Source organism: Megascapheus bottae, chromosome 8 (genome assembly GCF_031878675.1).
Source record: "Megascapheus bottae isolate mThoBot1 chromosome 8, mThoBot2.hap1, whole genome shotgun sequence".
NCBI lineage: Eukaryota > Metazoa > Chordata > Mammalia > Rodentia > Geomyidae > Megascapheus > Megascapheus bottae.
In genome coordinates, this window is record NC_143516.1 from 37,894,005 (window position 1) to 37,914,736 (window position 20,732).

Below are 20,732 nucleotides of genomic sequence, written 5' to 3' on the forward strand. Positions count from 1 at the left end.
TTTTAAATATTCTTTTTATTAGTTTTATATATGCTCTAATATTTAAATCAGTTAACTTGGTTTAGACTTTTGTTAAATACTGCTTTATAACTTATTGCTTGTGTATTCTATGCATATTCTTAGAAATGTGTGATATGTTGGTTACTCTCCAGCTTTCTGGAGAACAAATGGTCACAATTTGTGGAATTTTCTGTTTTTCTTTTCTTTTCTTTTCTTTTCTTTTCTTTTCTTTTCTTTTTGACAGTCCTGGGATGTGAACTCAGGGCCTGAGCACTGCCCTTGAGCTTTCTCAAGGCTAGAGCTCCACCACTTGCGCCACAGCACCACTTCTGGCTTTTTCTGTATATGTAGTACTGAGGAATCAAATCCAGGGTTTTGTGCAAGCTAGGCATGAACTCTACCACTAGGCCAATCTCCTGGCCCCAAATTTTCTGTTTTTCGTGATGTAAATATTTCCATCATAGCCACTTCCAAGTCCCTGATATGCTATATGAAAGAGCTATGTACAAATCAGCTCTTTTGAGTTTGTAGGGAAGGTTGGCCTTAGCATGTACTGAACCTAGGTGTAGTCAGTTCTTAGATACATAGGTATGCAGAAATAATAAGTAATTGTTTAGATTTTTAGACTGCTTTAGATTTGAAAAACATTTAAGAATATTTTAACTGTCCATGCAGCAAGTATCTGGAGTCAGAGCTGAATTCTAATTCTGACTCTGAAGCTACTCTATGGGTTCTTGGGCAAGTCAGAGGAAACTATTTTGCTCTTCACTAACAAAATAGGTATGGTAGTATCTTTCTGGGTGAGGAATACTAAACATAATCCAGTGTGTAGTATAGATTTCTGCTTCTTTTTCAAAGGGAAAGCATTGTTTTTATAAGATTAGTGGCTATTGTTGTCAACCCTGAATGGTTTTAATAATGTGGTAATGAATTTAATAATGTGAATTTACTTTACTTTTTAGCTGATATGGGTTTTGCCAGATTATTCAATTCTCCTCTAAAGCCACTAGCAGATTTGGATCCAGTAGTTGTGACATTTTGGTATCGGGCTCCAGAACTTCTGCTTGGTGCCCGGCATTACACAAAGGCCATTGGTAAGTGGATCTAAAATAATTCACTGTCTTGATATCAAACTTTCATTAATATCAAGTATCTGTGAAATATAAGTAAATAGAACTGTATTTTAGCTTTATAATATTAAAGGTACTTAGTAAAAACCTGCCATATAGCTTCTTGTAAAAGTTCTGTTGTCTTCTGTGTGTCTAGATTATACATTCTGGTAGATTTGGATTTTTTTTTTTAAGAAGTACTAGGGTGGGCCGGGAGTTTGGCCTAGTGGTTAAAGTGCTTGCCTAGCATGCATGAAGACCCGGGTTCGATTCCTCGGTACCACATACATAGCAAAAAGCCGGAAGTGGTGCTGAGGCTCAAGTGGTAGAGCTCTAGCCTTGAGAAAGTCCAAGGACAGTGCTCAGGCCCTGAGCTCAAGCCCAGGACTGGCAAAAAAAAAAAAAAAAAAAAAAAAAAAAGAAGTACTAGGGTTTGAATTCAGGGCCTTTCACTTGCTAGATGGTTATTCTGTCACTTGAGACATTTTGTTAGCCCTTTTATATGTTGGTTATTTTTATTTTATTTTTGCAGGTCCTGAGCCTTGAACTCAGGGCCCAGGTACTAACCTTGAGCTTTCTCAAGGCTAGCTCTCTACCACTTGAACCACAGCACCACTTTCAGTTTTTTCTGCACACTCCTGGCCCCTGCATTGGTTTGGGTTTGGGTTTGGGTTTGGGGTGGGGGGCTTGATGCCAGTCCTGGAGATTGAACTAAGTGCCTGGGCACTGTCCCTAATCCTCTTTGTGCTCAAGGCTAGTGCTCTACCATTTGAGCTACAGCACCACTTCTGGCTTTTTCTTTGTATATGTGGTAACAAGGAATTGAACCCAGGGCTTTCTGCATGCTGGGCAAACACTCTACCACTAGGTCATGTTCTAGCCCTGCAATAGTTATTTTTTAAGATAGGATTTCACTTTATGCTCTGGCTGGCCTGAGCCTCCTATTTGTGCTTCCATAAATGGAATGACAGATATGTGCTACTACACCTAGACATTGGTTGAGATGAAGTCTCCCCAACTTTTTTTTTTTTTCTGCCATGGATGACTGTGAACCATAACTCCTCTAGTTTCTTCTAAATAGCAAGAACTGCAGATTTGAGCAACCAAATCTATATAGTTTTTTAACTGTACAGGAAAAAGGTGTTTTTTTTTTTTGAAAGAAGAAAGCATTTTTGGAGGCCGTGGAGTTGTGACTCAAGTGGCAGAGCTCACAAGTCAAGGAATAGGGCCAGAAACATGGCCTAGTGGTAGAGTGCTTGCCTAGTGTGCACAGCGCCCTGGGTTCAGTTCTTCTATACCACATACACAGAAAGAGCAGGAAGTGGTACTGTGGCTCAAGTGCTAGACTTGAGCAAAAGAAGTTCAAGGACAGCCCCAGATCCTGAGTTCAAGCCCAAGGACTGGCAAAGAAAAATAAAAGTCTCCTGGACTTTCCAGGCCAGGAGTTTGCTTAGCCGTAGAGTGCTTGCCTAGCATGCATGGAGACCTGTATTCTATTCCTCAGTACCACATACATAGAAGAGCCAGAAGTGGTGCTGTGGCTCAGCTGGTAGAGTATTACCTACCTTGAGGAAAGCCCAAAGACAATGCTCAAATGCTCAGGCCCTGGGTTCAGTTCCTAGGACTGGCAAAAAAAAAAAAAAAAATGCTCAGGAATAGTGTCCCTGAGATCAAGCCTCAGTACTGGCACAAAACAAAACAACCAAAAACCTTTGTAAGGAAACTTGTTCTAAATATACTCTTTTAAGCAAAAGTCTGCCTTACAGTTTGTTATCCAGTCACTAAGTGTCTTCACAGGACCCTACTGTAGTTTGAGTTACTAAGAAAGAGCCTTTCTCAGATCTTGAGATTACTGTAAAAAGAGATGATAGAGGATAAATAGTAGCTGGTGTAAAGTCTATAAAGTTCTAGTTCTATAAAGTACCTGCATTTTCTAAGTGTATTTCTTTAAGTTTTCTTTTTCTAAATTTTCTGTGTTTTGATATTAGACTAATACCAGTTTTCACTACTTTGTATTGTTCTTGTTAAGTTCTGTTTAGTAAGTCCATTAAAAGATACTGTTATGTGGTGTGGAGTGCAGTGGCTCACGCCTGAATTCCTAGCTACTCAGGAGGCTGAGATCCTGAGGATCAAGGTTCAAAGCCAGCCTGGGCACAAAAGAACCCGAGACTCTTTATCTCCAATTAACCTCCAGAAAATGGGAAGTGGGGCTTTGCTCAAGAGTAGGGTGGTAGCCTTAAGCTGAAGAGCTCAGGGACAGGGCCCAGGCCCCATGACCCACCAAAAAAAAAAAAAAAAAAAAGATACTGTTATTAAAAACAGACAAGCACAAAAGGCAGTTCTCACATTTAGTAAGATAAAAATAAAGCTCATAATTAGTTTATGGAAAACCTCAAGTTAAAATATAGCAATATCCTCATTTATCAAGAGATTTCCTTCTTTCATCTTCTTTCCTTCTTCCCTCCCCCTCTTCTCCCCTCCCCCTCTTCTCCCCTCCCCTCCCCTCATGCTCCTCTCCTCTCTTCTTTCCCTTACCCCTCTTCTCTTCCCTGCCTCCCCTCCCCTCTCCTCTCCTTTTTCTTTTTCTCGTTGGTCTTGGGGCTTGAACTCTGGGCCTAGGCACTTCAGCTCAAGACTAGCACTCTACTAACTGAGCCACAGTGCCACTTCTGGTTTTCTGGTGGTTAACTGGAGATAAGAGTCTCACTTTGAACCAGGATCTTCAGATCTTAGCTCCCTGAGTAACTAGGATTACAGGCATGAGCCAACCCCGCCCGATATCTCCTTTCCTCTCCTTTCCTTTCCTTTCCTTTCTAGTAACTAGGATTACAGGCATGAGCCATCATCAGTACCTAGATTATACATTTTTTAATATACTTACTGTACTTTGTAAATTGCGTTACTGAAAAATATTCTTTTTAAAAAAGTATTTGTATATTCATAGTGAAATTATACCTAAGTAAATATAATGCATTTGTATAAAACTTTTTTCTTTATAGATATATGGGCAATAGGTTGTATATTTGCTGAATTATTGACTTCAGAACCTATTTTTCATTGTCGTCAAGAAGATATAAAAACAAGCAATCCTTTTCATCATGATCAGCTAGATCGAATATTTAGTGTCATGGGGTTTCCTGCAGGTAATTTATTTTCCTGTTCAGAAGTGTATTTATATTTGATTTATATTTTAAAATAAAAAATCTCTGTAAATCACCTTTATAATAACAATAAAAAAGTGCAAAAAAAAAAAAACCCAAAAAACAAAACAACCAAGCAATTGCTGGATTCCAGTGGCTCACACTTGTAATCCTAAACTACTCAGACAACTGAGATTTGAGGATCATGGTTCAAAGCCAGTCCAAGCTTGAAATTCTGTCAGACTCTTCCTTTTTGTTTTTTTTTTTTTGGCAGGGGACCAATCCTGAGGCTTGGACTCAGGCCTGGGCACTGTCCTTAAGCCTTCTCAAGGCTATCATTCTACCACTTGAGCCACAGCACCTCTTCTGGCTTTTTCTGTGTATGTGGTACTGAGGAATTGAACCCAAGGCTTCATGCATGCTAAGCAAGTACTTTACCACTAAACCCTGTCATACTCTTTATCCCCAGTTAACCACAAGGAAATTGGAAGTGGCACTGTGGCTCAAAGTGGTAGAGCCCTGGCTTTGAGCAAAAACAGAACTCAAGAACAGTATCCAGGACCTAAGTTCAAGCCTCATGATCCCCCCTACCAAAAAAAATGAACAAAAAACTCTAAAATAATAAAATTAATGTTATTTTCTATAACAATATTCATTATTTTTTGTAAGATAAAGACTGGGAAGATATCAGAAAGATGCCAGAATACCCTACACTTCAGAAGGACTTTAGGAGAACAACGTAAGTATTTCCATAACGTCTTAGTCTATGTCTACTGAAATTTTAAAGTAAGTTTTAGATTATGTAACTTATAAACAACAGAAATTTATTTTCTTACAGTTCTGAAGGCTGGGAAGTCCAAGATTAAGGTCCTAACTAGCAGGTTCAGTGTCTGCTTCCAAGATGGTGCCTTGTTGCTGGGTCCTCATGTGGTCCAGGAAAAAAAAGGGGTGAACTCATTGTGAAGCTTCTATTGTAAGACATTAATGTCATTTATGAGAACCTTCCATGACCTAATCACCTTCATTTTCATTCTTGTATATTGGGGATTAGGTTTTATAAGGAACACATATATTCAAGCCATAGCTTATAAGTTACAGATATGTATTAATGTTAAAGGCAAAACATAATCTTTTAAAAATTGTATGTAAGGGCTGAGAGTTTTAGCCTACTGGTAGAGTGCTTGCCTAGCATGCACAAAGACCCTGATTCGATTCCTCAGTACCACATACATAGAAAAAGCTGGGAATTGTGCTGTGGCTCAAGTGGTAGAGCTCTAGCCTTGAGAAAGTCCAATGACAGCACTCAGGCTCTGAACTCAAGCCCCAGGACTGCAAAAAAAAAAAAAAAAGTATAAAAAAAATTGAAATTTAGCCAGGCACAGTGGCTCACGCCTGTAATCCTAGCTATTCAGGAGGCTGAAATCTGAGGATCAAGGTTCAAAGCCAACCCGGCCCAAAAGGACCTGAGACTCTTATCTCCAGTTAACCTCTAGAAAGCAGGAAGTAGGGCTTGGCTCAAGGGTAGGGCGGTAGCCTTGAGGTGAAGAGCCCAGGCTGAGTTCAAGCCCCTTGACCCACCAAAAAAAAAAAAATTGAAATTTTAGTGTGTTGTGTCTATGATTTAAAGAATATATTCATAATAACATGTATACCTACTTTAGGCAATAGGGTTTTTTTTTAAATTTTTTTATTATTTAGTTAGCCAGTCCTGGGCTTAAGCTCAGGGCCTGAGCATTGTCCTTGGATTTTCTCAAGGCTAGAACTCTACCACTTGAGCCTCAACACCACTTCCAGCTTTTTTTCTATGTATGTGGTGCCGAGGAATCAAACCCGAGTTATGTGCATGCTAGCCAAACTCCCGGCCCCTAGGCAGTAGTATTTTTTAAACTTTTAACAATTCCAGCTTTGGTAGACAGTTTAAATGTCTATTTCCTTCTAACATGAGTAGTTTTATCTTTTTCTGACTAATGATTGATAATTGAAATGCTGGTATAGGAAACCAGGAATGATAGTGGGAATAACATATGCTGTAGGATCTCAGTAAAACAAGAATTTTCAAAAGGAATACAGGAGAAGAAGGAAAGAGAGGAGCAGGGACGAGCAGCAGTAGAGAAAAGGAAGAGGAGAGAGAAAAAAGAGGCAGAGGAGAGGGGAGTGGTGGTTAATTGGAGATAAGAGTCTCACAGACTTTCCTGTTCTGGCTGGCTTTGAACCTAGGTTCTCAGATCTCAGCCTCCTGAGTAGCCAGGATTACAGGCATGAGCCACAACAACTCAGCTTGGAGCTCTCATTCTTGTCTGCTACAAAATGTTGTTTCTTTACCAACTGCATCAGATTTACTTGCAGAAATTTGTATTATATAGCTATTATATCAGCTTATACCAGTAAGACATGCTAGAAATGTTTATGTAGCATTATAAATGGGAAAAGCCTACTTTGCTACTATAATTCCAGGTTTATAAAAACAAAGCAGAAATCCTCAGTTGTTTTTGTTTTTCTTTTTTTTTTTTTGCCAGTCCTGGGGCTTGAACTCAAGGACTAGGCACTCTCCTTGGGTGTTCTCAAAGCTAGAGCTCTACCACTTGAGCCACAGCATCATTTCCAGCTTTTTCTGCGTATGTGGTACTGAGGAATTGAACCCAGGGCTTCATGCATGCTAGGCAAGCACTCTACCACTTTGGCAGTGCTTGCAGCCCAACCCTTTGTTTTTATTCTGTGTGTATGCACTTTTAAAAAGCCAAAGGAAGGCCAGGAGTTTGGCCTAATGGTAGAGTGCTCGCCTAGCATGCATGCAGACCCAAGTTCGTTCCTTAGTACTACATACATAGAAAAAGCTGGAAGTGGTGCTGAGGCTCAAGTGGTAGAGCTCTAGCCTTGAGAAAGCCCAAGGACAGTGCTCAGCCCTGAATTCAAGTCCCGGGACTGTTGCACACGTGTGTGTACACACACACACACACACACACACACTCCAAAGGAAAAAAAAGCCTTCAAATGATTATCACAAAGTAGTTTGGTTATCAGGATTTTAGTTTCTTTCTTATAATTTTCTATAATCCCTATTTTCCTCTGCTCTCCCTTCCTCAACTCATCTTTTCTCTCTCCCTCTCCTCTTTCCTTCCTCTCCTCCCCTCCACACTTCCTCTGCTCTCTTTTACCATGTGAACTACTTTGCTCCATCACATTCTTCCCCTCCATGATGAGCTGAAACTATAAGCCAAAACAGATCCTTACTCCCTTGAAGTGTTTGTTCAGTTTTGTCATAGTAGCGAAAAACAGACAAACCAACATATTTCTGAAAGTTATTGTTTTGTTGATTACTAATGTCTTAGGCCTGTAATCCTAGCTGTTGAGAGACAGAGATCTGAAGGTTGATGATAAAAGCCAATCTGGGCAGGGGGTATGTGATACTGTTATTTTCAATTAGCTACCAAAAATAAGAGGAGCTGTGGCTCAAGTGGTAGAAAATCAGTCTAGGGGAAAAAATCTAAGGGTGAGCACTCTAGTCATGATTTCAAGCTCTTAGTACTGGCATAGGCAAAAAAAAAAAGTTATTATTTACTTTGGTATATCTTGAAACTTTATCTCTTCTTTCTAATGGATGTGTAAAATTTCATTATGTCTCTATCACTTTTTTTTAACACTTATCTATTGTAGGGTATCTGGGCTATTTACATAACTTGGCTATTGTGAATAGTGCAGCAATGAACATGGATGTGCGTGTGTCTTCACTTTATCCTGATTTGTGATGTTTTAGATGTTCTGGGTAAATGCCAAAAGTGATATGCTTGGGTCATAGGGGAGTTCTTTGTTTAGTGCAACAGCTAGACTCAAGTTTATACCTAGAATGGAATTTCTGGGTGGTAAAATATATTTTCCACTCTAACACATCATTATTTTCCAAAATGATTGAATCAATATGAACTCTCAAATGTAATTTTTAACAATTCCTGTTTCTGGTTTTGCTTGCTAGTATTTGGTACAGTGTTTCTTTGTAATAAAAAAAGAAGACAATGGATTACATACATACCTTTTCAGAAAAACAGTTTTGGAGCTATTCATCAAGAAATGTAAATTAAGGGCCTGGAGCGTGGCCTAGTGGTAGAGTACTTACCTAGCCCTGAGTTCAATTCCCCAGTACCACATAAACAGAAAAAGACAGAAGTGGCACTGTGGCTCAAGTGGAAACGCCCTGAGAAAGCCCAAGTACAGTGCCCAGGCCCTGAGTTTAAGCTCCAGGACTGGCAAAAAAGAAATGTAAATAAAGCCAGATACCCCTTAGAAGACTGAAATTTGAAAGTTTATGTTGGAAACCAGCCCAGGCAGAGAAGTGTGAGATTCTTTTCTCCAATTAACCACCAAAAGATGGAAGCAGAGCTTTGGCTCAACTTGTAGAAGAGCACTGACCTTGAGCACAAAAACTTAGGGGCAGCATCCAAGTCCTGAGTTGAAGCCCCAGATCCACCACAGAAAAAAGAAATGCAAATTTGAGTTGCATGCCCCCATTGACTGGTGATGATCTGTATCTTTGCAGGTATGCAAACAGTAGTCTCATAAAGTACATGGAGAAGCACAAAGTCAAACCTGACAGCAAAGTGTTCCTCTTGGTAGGTACCTGTCTATCAGACTGAAATCTGACCTTAGCACAATTCTAGCTACATCTTGCTTTCTGTGAACTTGTCTAGTGGTTGTTCCTTTTGAAATAAAAGACACTAGAGGTTGGTTGTGGGGACAGTGTTAAGCATTTTTTTGTTGAGGTATCATCCTTGACTTAAAACCTATGTTTAACAGTGATTTAGTGACAGAGGAATTATTTTAGAAGGCTTTAATGCTTATGACTTCTACCCAACTTCATATAAAGCAAGCATAATATACTAATTGTACAGTGTGTAATTCAAAATACATTTGGTATTAATCCTGTTAGACATTAATATAAAAGTCAGGACAGTGACTCATAAACAACCTTCTCATGTGTTATCAAATTCTTCTGTGTTGCTTTAGCTTCAGAAACTCCTTACTATGGATCCAACCAAAAGAATTACCTCAGAGCAGGCTCTACAGGACCCCTATTTTCAGGAGGACCCCTTGCCAACATTAGAGTATGTATCCTTCTTCCCTTTGTGCTCTAGGTTGAGGATGTTTCATGGTGGCTGAAAGCAAGGGAAGCACCTGTTACTAAAGTAGTTGACTTTCTTCATAAGGCTGCCTCATAGAAAAAACAGACACAAATTTTGAAATAGAACAAGCTGTGAACAAGAGTACGGAATGACCACTAATCAGCTTTACAGTTGCAAGTTTAAGTGAAAGTAGATGAGACTTTATAGAGCAATCAGCCAAAAACAGATGATAAACGAAACCAGTAGGTAATGGTGAACTTAAAATTTACTCTTCCAGGGCTGGGAATTGGCCTAGAGGTAGGGTGCTTGCCTAGCATGTTCAAAGCCCTCGTTTCAATTCCTTCTTACTGCACACACAGAAAAAGCAAGAAGTGGTGCTGTGGCTCAAGTGGTAGAGCACTAGCCTTCAGAAAGTTCAAGGACAATGCCCAGGCCCTGAGCTCAAATCTCAGAATTGACAAAAGAAGTGTTTTTCCTCCTCCAGAACATTTCCACAGGACTGCAAAACTTATTTTTTACCACGTATGTACTTTGAGTTTATACTGATTAGAAGTGTATCATGCCTGGCACGAGTGGTTCAGGCCTGTAATCCTAGCTACTGAAGAGGCTAATATCTGAATTAGGATCTCAGTTTGCAGCCAGCCTGGGCAGGAAGTCTGCTATCTCTGACTAACCACCAAAAAGCCAAAAGTAGAGCTCTGGCTCCAGTGGTAGAATACTAGCCTTGAGAAACAAACAAACAAAAAAAGCAGGACACCACCGAGGCCTTGAGTTCAAGCCCTAGAACCATGTGTGTGCTCAGATCATTGCCTTTGGTAGGCAGAAAAGCAGGTACTCTTATTGCAGAGCCATGCTTCCAGGCCTCATTTTTCTCGTTAGGCTGAAATAAAGTCTCACTTTTTGTTCAAGTGTATGAAATCCACTAGTGTTAGGCTTCCTGATAGGTAGGATAACAATTGTCATAACAACTCTTCATTGAGGAGTCTCACAAACATGTTTTTGCCTAAGTTGAACTCAAGTCATGATTCCAATAGTCTTAACCCCTTCAAAGTAACTAGACTACTAGCTACTAGCCAGTACGTGGCTAGAAGTTCATCTTTTTTTGAGGGGATTTTGTTCTTGTTGAAAGAAATTCATGTTTATTTGGATACATTGAAATTAGTATAAAGAAATCTCTGTCGTATACGTTAGCAACAGATATGCCTTGAACTTAAAAATGACAGCATAAAAGTTGAAATGATGGGTTTTTTTTTGTTTGTTTTTGTTTTTGTTTTGTGGGTCATGGGGCTTGAACTCTGGGCCTGAGCGCTGTCCCTGAGCTCTTTAGCTCAAGCCTACCATCCTACCCCTTGAGCCACAGCCCCACTTCCCATTTTCTAGAGATTAATTGGAGATCAAAGTCTCACAGTTGTTAGTGCCCCTGCTGGCTTTGAACTGCAATCCTCAAATCTCAGCCGCCTGAGTAACAAGGATTACAGGTGTAAGCCACCATGCCTGGCTGAAGTGATTAATTTTTATTGTTGCTTAAGTTGTTTGGGGAGGTATCCAGCCACAGGTGAAGCATAGGATGCAAGGTAAGAAAGGAAAAGTGACTATGCAACTTGTAGGCAGTGACAGGAGGAATAAACTGGGGGAAAGAAAGCAATTGAAGGAGTGACATTGTCCAAAAAGAATCATAAACATTAACTGGTTTAAAATGATAAATTCTTTGTATAATATTCCTCCCTACCCCCCTTTTTTTAATTGGTTGTAGAGCTTGAACTCTGGGCCTACATGCTGTTCCTGAGCTCTTCAGCTCAAAGCTACCCATTCTACCACTTTGAGCCTCAGCACCACTTCCCATATAAAGCTTTAATAATGACAATAAAATTATACTAATGGGGCTAGGAATTGTGGTTTAGAGGTAGAGTGCAAGCTTAGCATGCATGAAGCCCTGAGTTCAATTCCTGGGTACCACATACACAGAAAAATCGAAGTGTTTCTGTGGCTCAAGTGGTAGAGCGCTAGCCTTGAGGAAAGCTGAAGGACAGTGCTCAGGTTTGGAACAGAAAAGATCCAGGACTGGCAAAATAAAACAATAATAACAACAATTAAAAAGAAAAGGTGGAATTTTAAATAAATAAGGAAATGATAGTATAAATTTTAAGATTATGACTTGTATTTTTTAATGGTTTTTAGTGTGTTTGCTGGATGCCAGATTCCATACCCTAAAAGAGAATTTCTTAATGAAGATGAATCTGAAGAAAAAGGAGACAAGGTATAAGCTTTATTTCATTTTGGCTTTCAGAAGGTAAGGGAAACAGAAAGATAATTTGGTAATTGTTATATATCTGTCCCTTTTTATGTATTTCTTTTCCTTGGAAGTTTGGGGATATAAATGTATTTGAAATATAAATTACAGATAATTAAAATTTCTGATCTGTTTGATAGCTCATTTCACTCCTAGTTCTTGCTTGTTTAGTTTTGTTTGTCCATGTCATTATCATCATGTTATGCAGGCTAGCTTTTGCAAGTATCACTGTACTGTGGGACTATGCCTCCAGCTTTTTTTTTTGCACAGTTGTTTTGAGATAGGGTCCCACTTTTTGTTCAGACCCAATGCCTAAACTAGGATCCAGTTTTATGCTTCCCACAGATGATAGAAGCTTGCCACCATGTCCAGCTTCTTCCACTGAAATGAAATCTCATGAACTTTTTTACGTGGGCTGACATCTGGAACCATAATCCTCCCAATATCAGCCTCCTGTATAGTGAGATTATAGGCATGCACCACTGTTCCCAGCTACTGATTGAGAAGGGATGATAGGAATTTTCCTGTCCAGGCTGAAAATTGGGAGGCTGCCCTCCTAATTATAGGTATAACTGCCATGCCTGACTTGTTCTTTTTATTTTGTTGGGCTTTTTTTTTTTTTTTGACAGTTTTTTGGACTTTTTTGAGCCAGGTTTTCCTCTCTTGCACACACTAACCTGGAACTCACAAAATAATCTGGGTTGGCCATGAACTCTCTACCCTCTTGCCTTCACTTCTACAGTACTGAGATTATAATCGCTGTCACCATACCTGTCCTATCTCAACCCAGTTCTTTTAACTGTATTACTCCTCCCTCCCCCCCCCATTACACTGCTCTGCTCTTCCAGGACTTCTTGTAGCCACTTTAATGAGTGTAACACAATTCCTTACGTGCCTATGGCTATCAGTGAAATGCTTGTGACTAATTTGGAGGATACTGAAATCTAAACAAACTGGGAGTGCAATCTGTTCAGGATTCAGTATGTTGATCTTTGGGATGCTGTAGTCTCTGCAGCTGCCCCTTCGCCAGTCATTCCAGTCACTTAATGACTCACAGGTGAGTCAGGAGGCCATATAAAATAATTTTTTTTTTTTGTGTGGGTCATGGGACTTGAACTTGGCTTGGGTGCTGTCCTTTGAGCTGGTCATCTCAAGGCTACCGCCCTATCTCTGGGCCTAGGCATTGTCCCTGAGCTGTTCATCTCAAGGCTACCTCCCTACCCTTGAGCCAAGCCACACTTCCCTTTTCTTGGTTAATTGGAGATAAGAGTCTCAGGTCCTTTTGTGCCCGGGCTGGCTTTGAACCTTGATCCTCATATCTCAGCCTCCTCAGTAGCAAGGATTACAGGCATGAGCCACTGCACCCACTTAAAATAATGAAAGAAATTTTTGTTGATTTAATTTTATATCAAGTTTACTTTTTCTTTTCCTTTCATAAAAGAATCAGCAACAGCAGCAGAACCAGCATCAGCAGCCCACAGCCCCTCCACAGCAAGCAGCAGCCCCTCCACAGGCACCCCCACCACAGCAGAATAGCACCCAAACCAATGGGACAGCAGGGGCAACCACAGCTGGCGTTGGTACTGGAGCAGGGCTGCAGCACAGCCAGGACTCCAGCCTGAATCAGGTGCCTCCGAACAAGAAGCCACGTCTTGGGCCTTCAGGCACAAATTCAGGCGGACCTGTTATGCCATCTGATTATCAGGTACTCCCTGAATTTTTTCCCTTCTAATGTGGATATGTTTCATAAGTGGGAAATGGATTTTTAAATAGTTCTTAAATTTTAACAGTTGTTGATTGTTGTAGAACAATTCTGTTTCTAAGACATTAGATGAAAATGAAGGGGTTTTTGGACATATTTCCTATAATTGAGAACTTTGTATCTTGACTTGTTTATCCTAACATTGTAAGAGAAAAAGTAAAGAGATAGGCTGTTCCCTTCTTAGAAAATTTCCTTATTTGTCCCATATAGTGTTTTGTTTTGTTTTTTTTCTTCCCGGTCATGGGGCTTGAACTTGGCCTGGGTGTTGTCTCTGAGCTCTTCAGATCAAGACTACCACTCTATCCTTGAGCCATACCCCCACTTCTAGTTTTCTAGTGATTAATTGGAGATAAGAGTCTCATGGCTTTGTATTGCCGGGGCTGGCTTTGAACCGTGATCCTCATGCCGGCTCTGGCCCATATTGTTGCTTAGAGCTTTGGATCAGAAAATGTTACCTAAATAGGCAATTGACAAGGAAGATAATGGCAGCTTACTTAGAACAAAATTAGTCAACTCCTCAGAAACGTTTGTTCCTTTACAAGGCAGAAATTATCAATAAATAGCCACATATACACAAAAGAGAAAACGATGTAGAGTAAGACTCTTACATCCTAGCTACTCCAAGAGGCTGAGCTCTGAGGATCACAATTCAAAGCTGGCATGGGCAAGAAAAATGCCCATGATACTCTTATCTCCAATTAACCACTCAAAAAATGGAAGTAGCACTGCGGCTCAAAGTGGTAGAACACCGAGCAGAATTGCTCAGAGACAGTGCCCAGTCCTGAGTTCAAGCCCTACAAGTTAAAGAAAACAAATTTTTGTGGTCAGGAACCAGTGGCTCATGCCTGTAGTCCTGGCTACTGAGGAGGCTGAGAGCCAGCCCAAGCATGCGATTCTTACCTTTAATTAAACACACACACAAATACAAGTGGAACTGTGGCTTAAGTGGTAGAACACTAATCCTGCAGGAAGTAGCATAGGGGTGGGGAATGGGAAACTCAGTCCCTGAGTTCAAGCCCTAGGACCAACACACACACACACACACACACACACACACACACACACACACACACACACTCCATTGTGGTAACCTTAGAAAATCTTACAAAAACAGTTTGTTTTTCAAGGTGGTAACAAAATAATGAAAGACCAAGGATGAAGGGAAAACTTAAAATGAAAGATTTCCTATTCAGTAAAAGGTTTAGGGACATAGTCTCTCAGGGAATTCACAGAAGGGGAACATTTAAGACAGAGAATAGAAAACAAAAGCTCTGGTGAGGGAGCCATAAACTCACTGATAAGGAACTGGAACAAAGAGACATTAATGAGGAAGACATAACAAATATTTGCCTCCTAGGTGGCTTGGTAGCTCACACCTGTAATCCTAGCTACTCTGGAGGCTGAGATCCGAGGATCAAGGTTCAAGGCTAGCCCAAGCAGTGAGACTCTTATCTCCAATTAATCTCCAGAAAACAGAAAATGGGGCTGTGGCTCAAGGGGTAGGGTGGTAGCTTTGAACTAAAGAGCTCAGGGATAGCACCAAGGCCCAATTCAAGCCCCATGACCCTGCCCAACAACAATTGAAAAAAAAAAATAGTTGCCTCCTTGAGTATCTCAAAATGTAATATGTTTTCACCTGTTTCTCTTCAAGAAGGGAATATATTTCCTTTTAGTTACAATTAGACTAGTCAAGGCTTTAGTTTGATAAATAGCTTATTTGGGTAGTATTCCTGAACATACTTAAATTTTGTTCGAAATCCTGTTTTCCCCTAAGCATTAGCTTATCCCTGTTGTATTTTCAACAAATGTTTATTGTACTATTTCATCTTTCTGTTCTCAGATTGTATTGTTAACCTGTGTTAAAAGAAATAAAAAGTTGGGTACCAGTGGCTCATGCCTGTAATCCTGGCTACTCAGAAGACTGAGATCCAAGAATTGTGGTGCAACACCATCTAGCCCAGCAAGGTCCATGAGACTTATCTCCAATTAACCACCCAAAAAGCTGAAAGTAGATCTGTGACTCAATTAGTAGAATGCTAGCCTCGAGCAAAATGTTCAGGGACGGCACCTGAGTTCAAGCCACAAGACTGGCACATATGCACATGCATGCATGTGTGTGTACACACATACACATACGTTTGTTAAGGCAAAGCACTTTATTTCAAGTAGCAATAGTATGGTAATAAGTACAGAGAACATAGCAATAGAGTGTTGCAGTGAGGAGAGGGATTGGATTCTTCTCTAAATGTAAAATTTTTACCCAAGGAGCAGATCAGTGGATGAAAAATTGCTAAGAGGAAACATCAAGAGTGAAGAGTTTCTGATTTGATAGGATTATTGCTGAAGGCAGACCACGGAGACAAGACTTCTGTGTGTATAGAAATTTGTTATGCAGAGGTTTAGACTGCACCCCAAAATTAATCAGTATGAATAATAAGTCTTCATACTAATTTATAAGTTTATAGCATGTTTCTCCTCTGCGTGTCTTTGCCAGTGTAGCTTATTTCCCAAAAAAATTGAGGCAAATTTCATGTATTCCAAGATAGTGGCTATAGTAGGGCTAGGCTGTGTCAGTAATGTGTATTAGCAAGCTCAGTTATCTGTCAGCTGCTGCTGAGACAGGATCTCATGACCCAATGGTTTTTAATCTCCATCCTACTTTGATTGACAACTTGTGCCTTACTCTTCTGTCAGTAATACCCTTTTCTTGTTTCCTTCTAGCACTCTAGTTCTCGCCTGAATTACCAAAGCAGCGTTCAGGGATCCTCTCAGTCCCAGAGTACACTAGGCTACTCCTCTTCATCTCAACAGAGTGCACAGTACCACCCATCGCATCAGGCCCACCGGTACTGATCAGCCACCTCCACCTGGCCCAGGACAGAGCACAGACTCAGCAATTGGAGGTCTGCATTGCAAAGAACCCCCAAGTGCAAACTATGATGCCATTCAGAACTCACACTCAGGAAGAAAACTTTTTACACTGAGTGTTTTGCAGAACTCCTGTCTCTTCTTTATGGAGTTAAAGAAGATTCTTGTGAAGTTTCCTCTTCCCCTGATCCCTGCATGAGTTCCATGTGACTTCTCTGATAAAGTGTCTAATCTAATCCCAGCACTTCTGTAACCTTCAGCATTTTTGGAAGGATTTCCAGGTGCACCTTTCTTATGCTGTAGCAATCATTATGATTTACTTTTTCAAAGCTCTTTTAATAGGATTTTAATGTTTTAGAAACAGGATTTCAGTGGTGTATATAGTTTTATACTCCATGAACTGATATAGTAACACAAGTAAAAATGCACCTTTTAAAGCACTACAGTTTTCACAAACTACAAATATTGCTCATGGAAGTCTTAAATTGAAACTTACTGTCCCAAAGTACTTTGCTATTATGTTTTTATTTATCTAGTTTCAGGGAAGTTCTAGTAAAAAGACAGCTGGTGGGACAGAGGGAACCTACAACCAAAAAGCAGTCTAGATCTCTGCAGTTACTATGCTTTATCCTAAAAACAACTGAAGTGTGTGATGATTTTTATATCATTGTTTTCTGAATAGTATTCAGTAATTAAGAATAGAGTTTTAACCTTCATGTAGCCAAGTCTTCTTAAAAAGGGTTTCAAGAGCTTTGATGGAATACAGTCCTCTGGTGATCCACATCAGAAAGCTGAAGAGATATTAACTGTACTAGGATTTCTTTAAGGAGTAATGTTGATCAAAGGGTATGTTACTTCTCCTTGAAGGACTTTCTTAAAGAGTTGTTGGTTTCTTCACGTCTTGATCTGCTTGAGTAACTTTCTTACATAATTGAAGGTACTCAAGTAGAAACCTGAAAATTCATCTACTTTTAAATTAAAGAACAGTGTTCTCTATTTGTATTTGCAATAGATATAGAAAGAGTGACTATTTTTAAAGCATGTTAAAAATGTAGGTTTTATTCATATTTAAAGTATGTATGCTGTATACCTAATTTTGCTGTTGTTACTGAATCTTCTATCAAGAATCTTTTTATTGCACTGAATGCTTTCTTTTGCCCCTAGGAGAAAACTTAATACTTGTGCCTAAAAACTATGGGCAGATAGTGTAAGACTATACAAGATAAGATGAATATTCGCATTTGTATTATCTATGAATAACAGACTGAATTCTTTCTTAGCCATTTTAAAGAGCCCCTCCATCCCCAGACGCAAAAGGAAATGTCAAGACTTAGACCTGTAGTACAGGGGGCAGAAATACTTGTGTTCTTCTGAATGCTACTATCAGCACCAGCCTTCTTTAAATGTTTTCTTGAGCTAGAAGAAATAACTGATTGTTGTATATGCAAACTATATGCATTTTTAAACTATTCTTTGTGAACTTATCTACCTGGTTATGATACTCTGGGTCCATGTACAAGTAAAGTAAGATTTTTAGAAGCCAGTATACATTTTGCACTATTGATGTGATACTGTAGCCAGCCAGGACCTTATTGATCTCAACATAATAATGTTCATAAATAGTAATAAAGGCTGTACAGTGACACTCATCCAGACTGAAGATGAAACAGTCAACCTGCTCCATTTGAAGGAATTTGTGATTGTCTACATAGTATTTCATTTCTTCCATTTTTTAAAATAAGAAATTGACAACCTCTTGCATAATGTAGCTACCTATATAAAGCTCTTTCCAGAGCTACTGGTCATCAGATGCTTACTGTACACTTAGCACATGCTAAGTTCTCCAGTGGATGGGAAACATATGGAGCAATGCAAACTTCCTGTCCTTAAGAGCTTGTGATCCATTGAGTGACAGTAAGCTGTCCTGGAATATCTATGCCATGTGATAGGCTTATAAGTGAAACCATTGTATAATATGAAGGTCTTTTTTTAACTTCTAAATACACTTGGATAGTTATTCTTTCAATGTTTATATAGACAGTATTATGGAAGAGTTTCTATCTGTCCACCTTAGGTTAAATATCACAAAGGCATTCATCTGTATTTGAAATGTTCACAGGAGCCTTCATAGTGATCCTCATAGGCAGAAATTGCTCTACTAAGTAGCTGTAGTAAATTACAACGAAAATAAAAACTCTGTTCCTGCCCTCAAGGGAGCTTAGAAGACAGCCCCAAATATGTACATAAACCAAAATACCTTGCCCCTTAATAATTTATAAGCAACTTTGAAATACAGTTTTTAATAGTGCTTATGCATTCACAGGACTACCCTGCTTTTCTTGTACATATGTATTTCAGTGGTAGAACTGACACAGACTTAAGGGGATTTTTGTCAGTTGCTTCCAGTACACAGTTTTCTAGGACATAGCCAGAAATCCCCGTTACATGTACGACTGTTTTTGTTTTTTGTTTTGTTTTTTTTTAAACCACTGCACTGGTTCTGGCCCCTTTCTCCTCTCTTCTTGCCTCAGGGTTGGTGATGCCCACTGGTGCCCATTGCCCTTTGATATATATTTGGTTGGTAATTTCCTTTTCTCTATAAAGGGAGCAAAGCCTTTCACATGCACGACGTGCCCTAGCCCTCAGATGGTAAAAGCTCTAGCTTTCAGATGGTAAAATTGGTCCTTGTGGTCCCCAAATGACGGCATTTCTGTTTGAAAGCTTATTACCATTAGGTCTGTTGGGTATGTGTGAAGACTTCCCTCTGCCTGCCAGAATACTCAAAACAAGGAATGAATCTATTGAAGGTTATGTGCTCATCACATAACAGATCAGTTTAAGAATTAGCTTTCTGGTGAGGCTTGTGTTTGGGAAAAGGGATTAAAATTTCAGGACAGATTAGCCTAAGGTAACTTGGTAGCAAGGCTGATACTGTGAGGCTGAAGCAATCCTGGTAATGAAGTAGATCATGCAGTGTGATGCAAAAACCAAGGACATGTATATTTTTATATCTTTGTTGTTTTGAAACTTTAGTACTTAGAATTTTGGCCTTCTGCACTATTCTTTTGCTCTTACAAAAATAATTTACTCTTGAGAATGAGAAGGGATGATGTTTATATACCTGTGCACTGCCTCATTCCTGCTGAAGCAATTGCCTCAGCAACAGCAATGCTGTTTTCTCCACTAAAAGTAGAAAGAAGAAAAAGTATTGGATGTAAGACTTGTGGCTTGATTTGCTTTTAAGTACATTTATGTAGCAGAAATTATACAGTGAAAGGACAATTCTATGAGAGTTGTATGTCTTAAACTCCATAGTGCTGTCTTCCTAGGAAATGGACAAAGGCAGAACGAGTCCACTTAGATGAACAGACACTTGAAGGAGTCAAGTACAAGTCATATTTTATATAAAGCATAGTGGTTAGGTCCCAATATCTTCAAGAATAGTCACAAGTATCAGAGCAAAAATAATTGTTTTAGGGTTTTTAAAAATGTGTTGTACTAAGGCCATACTTACTCTTCTGTGCTATCACTGCAAGGGAAGTGATATGTATGTATTATATGAAAAAAAACATAATGCACTGTTATCTCCTAAATATTTAGTAAATTAATACTATTTAATTTTTTAAAAATTTGTCTGTGTGGACACTAAAAGTATTACACAAAATCTGGACTGAAAATAGTCCTTTTTAACAGTAATGGAAAGTACTTTTATATATGTTATGTAGAATATCCTTTCTAAACTGCCTAGTTTGTATTTCTGATAGTGCCTCTTTGTGAAGTCTACCTGTCCTTGTCTCTCTGTCATTTTCTGCACGCACCCCTCTCAGTATGATTAGAGATATGACTATAGCTTTCCACACTCGGCTGCAATTTGTGTGCATGGAGCTGCCTGTACCTCAGTGGGACCTGCTTGGGGTGGGGTGGGGGGAGGAACTGCAGGTTGTGCTATCACTTCAGAGTGTTTCTGCTTTTGAGTTGTCCTAACATCCTTCTTGAAATGACTGTTAAAGTGAGGATAAATTACATTGCATTTATTTTATATTCTTTGTTGAAATAAAATTTAATTGATTTTGCTTATGTGTGGATTTTTTAAGTGTAGACAGCCATTTGTTATAAGTTTTATTGTTAAATTTTTATCTGCATGCCTAGAAGCTTCTGTGGTTACATGGATCTTACAAAGATAATCCTCCCATGAATTTTAGTATGTTATTTTGTTCCAGGATAGTTAGGATGCCACAAAACCAAAGCAGCAAGCAAGACTCACAAATAACTCAAAAGTAAAATTATAGTTTTCAAACACCTCCAAGAGAAATGTCTCTTTTAGATTAATGAAAATTTGATGTTTTAAAAAGAGCAAACAGCATTTTGAGGATGGTTGGGTTGGGAGATTCTCTTCATAATAGCACTCTGTTGGACCTTCCTGTGCCCTCCACCTGATAAAGCCTCAGT

At 39.3% G+C, this 20,732-nt stretch overlaps 1 protein-coding gene across 2 annotated transcripts in view; it reads left to right on the forward strand.

Moving 5' to 3' along the window:
• The window catches only part of Cdk19 (cyclin dependent kinase 19), an 88,413-nt gene extending 68,057 nt beyond the window's left edge, over positions 1–20,356 (forward strand). For both annotated transcript variants that reach the window (XM_090338287.1, XM_090338288.1), the window contains 8 exons: positions 963–1,094; positions 4,109–4,252; positions 4,919–4,988; positions 8,781–8,853; positions 9,248–9,345; positions 11,542–11,620; positions 13,095–13,358; positions 16,137–20,356. In XM_090338287.1, coding sequence (XP_090194413.1) covers positions 963–1,094; positions 4,109–4,252; positions 4,919–4,988; positions 8,781–8,853; positions 9,248–9,345; positions 11,542–11,620; positions 13,095–13,358; positions 16,137–16,268 — 992 coding nt within the window. In that variant the 3' untranslated portion in view covers positions 16,269–20,356. The remainder of the gene's footprint in view (positions 1–962; positions 1,095–4,108; positions 4,253–4,918; positions 4,989–8,780; positions 8,854–9,247; positions 9,346–11,541; positions 11,621–13,094; positions 13,359–16,136) is intronic.
• The last annotated feature ends 376 nt before the right edge of the window (positions 20,357–20,732 follow it).